General features: G+C 29.6%; 1 protein-coding gene across 1 annotated transcript; it reads left to right on the forward strand.

Moving 5' to 3' along the window:
- The first annotated feature begins 486 nt into the window (after positions 1-486).
- On the forward strand, positions 487-1,351 carry LOC145577365 (uncharacterized). The gene has a single exon (XM_081634814.1). It carries the CDS (start codon positions 614-616, stop codon positions 1,349-1,351), a length of 738 nt encoding a protein of 245 aa, XP_081490940.1. The 5' UTR covers positions 487-613.
- Positions 1,352-4,029: the final 2,678 nt, after the last annotated feature.

Consider the following 4,029-nt stretch of genomic DNA (forward strand, 5'->3'; position numbering starts at 1 on the left):
AGTGTTTATATTTTGATGATTTCTTAACATTTTACGATTTTCAAGTGTAAATTTAATACTTATATGTAGCCCTAAGGGCTATGTATAACATTTTTCAAAAAAGTAATACTACGGAGTACTACTCCGTCCCATAATACAATGTCTCTTTTTAGCATTTATTCCTCACATAATAAATAGAAAGAGACATTGTATTAAGGGACGGAGGGAGTATTATTTTATTAACTCGAAGAAACAACTACCATGGGTCCATAGTAATGATATACTTTTTATTCTTTCTACTCATTTGATCAAATTAATAGGAATAGATAATTGGAAGGATTAAGAAAGGTCACAAAGGCCAATAATTAGTCATACTTGAAACACAAATAATAAAAAATTTTGATTACAAATAAACAATCAAATAAACTACAAAAGTGTTTGAGTGGGTATTGACTATATAAACCGAGGAACATGCATCAGTCACACAATCACATTCTTATCTTCCTTTGCTTAACTCAAATTATCATCATTATTAACCCATAACTATTCATTATTCTAAGCACCTTCTTAACCCCTTAATTAGTCCGTTAATAACAAATTAAACCTTCTAATAAAACCATAAAACTACACAGCAATGTTTAAAAGCAAAAGCAGCAAAACCACCCCTCAACAGCAAGAAGGGGCCAATCCACCCATCAAGTTTCTAGGCGTTCGACGACGTCCATGGGGCCGTTACGCGGCAGAGATACGAGATCCTTCCACGAAAGAGCGACATTGGCTAGGAACATTCGATACAGCTGAGGAAGCTGCATTGGCTTACGATAGAGCGTCTCGGTCCATGCGAGGCCCTCGTGGTCGGACCAACTTTGTCTACTCAGACATGCCTCCTGGCTCCTCTGTTACGTCCATCATGTCTCCTGATGAACAACATCAAAACCACAATCACGAGAAGGTTCAGAACCACACTCATCAGCCGGAGTTTTCGCTTTCGGCTAGTAATGACTACGGCTACACCGCGGTTTCGAATGCGCAGGTTTGGTCGTCTTCTTCTTCATCATCATACCAGGATAATAATGCTACATTATATAGCTTTAATACTGGTACTAATGATGATACTAATAGTTATATTAGTAATAATAATAATGATGGGTATTATAGTAATAGTAATGATGTGGAGTTACCACCTTTACCTGATCAGTTTACTGGTGAGTTGGGCCAGGGTTCTTGGGCTGACCCGACAGTTGGTGCGGATTATATGGGCTTTGACTCGACTAATGCAGGCTATGTACATAGCCCATTGTTTAGTTCTATGCCTTCTGTTGACCATGGGCTTGACCCATTCGATTTGGGCTCGTCTTCTTATTTCTTTTAAAATTGTTTCTGAAAAAAAAAAACAAAACAAAAAAAACAAAACAAAAAAAAAAAACTTTAACTCACCCATTAATTGCATAATTATTTGCGGTGAAACATTTCTTCTAGAATGTCGGTGTAATTATGACTCTTGTATGATTTAAAGTCTTATTTTATTTTTTTAATTTTTTTTCAATTTTTTTATTACTTGGGTTTGGGCCTTTAGATGCCTCTCAGGAGTTGGATTTGGATTCTAGAGTAGAGCATATTTTATATCACATTATGTACTTAAATATAATTTCTTTTCTTTTAATTTTTTTAATGTAATTGTAATCAATTGGAGTTGTTGAGTTTATTGTAACTTATGTTTTTTCATCTTACTACAAGATTGTACTAGTATAACATTTACGTATATGTAATACAATTGAGACTTAAGAGAATTCAGTTTAAGTTCATTTATTTATTTATTTATTTTAAGTGCTAGTAGACAGTTAAATTGTGCCTTCTAATTTGAAAGGTATAGTGTGATTTAGTGATTAAATTAATAGTACATGTTGTATATTTTTTTTTTAAAAAAAACACGGAAAGTAGTATAGATTACTTGGGCAAAGCCCTATAAATATTACAACCTAAGATTCAAAGAAAAGCTCATATCCAAATTGCGTTCTTTGAATATGCAGTGCCAAAATTGAGTGCAACTAGGCCCATAGCTCCTACATGTTTACAAAACATATAGGATGGTAAAATTGTAAATTTGACAAGCTTTTGGAAAAAGTTCACTTTACAATGGTACATTATAATATATCATTATGTACCATTATGCATGTATAAAGTACTATTAAAATATAAATTGTCTGAATAGTACTTTTTGTATACTATTATGCATGTAGTGGTATTTTTTACCATCATATACGTTGAATATTTTCCCCCAAAATATTTACCACCTATCACCTATTATACATATAATGGTACATTTTTCATCATACATGTTTGCTAAACCCATAGGAACTATGGGTTAAGGGTTAATGGCCAAAATTAGTAAACTAGACAGCCAATAAGATAGTTTATATTACAACTTCCAAGGACTTCACATCTGAAAAAGAGAAAGCTAGGTAGTGCGAGCAGCAGCACTTGTATTGACTACCATACTCATATTATTGAGTAGAATAGTACATGTTGTATTACATGCATGAGTTTGAGAATGTGATAATTGAAGTATGGCTTAACCCATTTATTTAGCCTAAACTTTTAGGAAACCTTTCATTAATTCACCATTGCCTAATCCAATATTCTCCTATTTTCGTAGCCTGCTTTTTCTTTGAGCCCACTTCCTAATACACTATTTAGCCCAAATTGACATCTAATTTGGTTCTCTTGTCCCGCGGAATAGTGCAATGATGAAACATAAACCACTTCTTTATACAAGACTAGATTAACCCTCTGCGATGCACGGTTTTAAAATAAGAATTGAATTATATACTTTTTAAATGTAATGAAAGAAAATAACTTCCTCATTTAGACCTAACTAATTTCTAATTAAATATGAATATACAATTCCCGAAAATGCATAATTTTCATATTTAATTAAGAAATTTCAATTAAATTATATTATTAACTATTCTTAACAATTCGTAATAACTAAATAGCATAATATGTGTAGAAAACTCAAAATTTAAAATTTAAAAATTCAAATGAAATATGTTTTTAAAACTATGTTCAATAGGCAGCTTTAAAAGGAAAAAAAAAAATGACATCATCCTTGTATTTTGGAGGGAAAAAAGTAAATAAAAAGTGTCACGTAGGCCATAATAACATCAACGGTTGTTATTTTAGTATATACTAGATTAGGCTCGTGCGATACACGATTTTTACAATAATTTTGTTTGCTTATTTGTGCGTAATATGTAATTGTAGAATAATAAAAGTGAAATATGATAAAAAAAAAATTACGAAGTAATAAATAGTGAAAACCTCAAATTCATATAATTTACACGGTATATTGTTTATAAGAATATAAACGATATTTATTACTGCGTATTATTTGGTGGAAAGATAATGTTTATAGGAATATGAAATAGTCCAACCACTTTTTTTTTTTTTTACTCCATTGGAAATAGTGTAGTTTTTCAATTTAAATATAAAAAATCTTTTAGAAAATGTATAATTAATTTACCATTTTCAATAAAATAAAATAAAATAATGATGTCATTAATAGTTTAAGCGGGATAATTTTTTATGAGAGATTGACATATGGATATTAATGATGTCAACGGTGATTACTTTAGTTATAGTTATACTTATAGATATGGATGGATAGACCACGGTTTGTTTGAATTTTTTAAAATAATTTTTTAATATATATATATATTTATGTGTTAAATTTTTTTTTTATATAACTTTGATAAAATTCCTGATATCAAAAGATAATATTTTATATTTAATAAATTTAAACTGGAAAATCTCATTTGCCAATTTTGCTTACGTGTCATTTAAATTATTTAATTCTAAAAGAAATTAATAATCTTGAATTCAATTGGCTACCACTAAAATTTATTATCCTACGTGGCGCGCTGAAAAAAAATTAAATTTTACGTGATTCTCTAAAAACTCAGAAAAAACTCCCATATATATATATATATACATATATATATATATATATATATATATATATATATATATATATATATATATATATATATA

This window comes from Chenopodium album, chromosome 1, assembly GCF_948465745.1.
Source record: "Chenopodium album chromosome 1, dcCheAlbu1.1, whole genome shotgun sequence".
Taxonomy (NCBI): Eukaryota; Viridiplantae; Streptophyta; class Magnoliopsida; order Caryophyllales; family Amaranthaceae; genus Chenopodium; species Chenopodium album.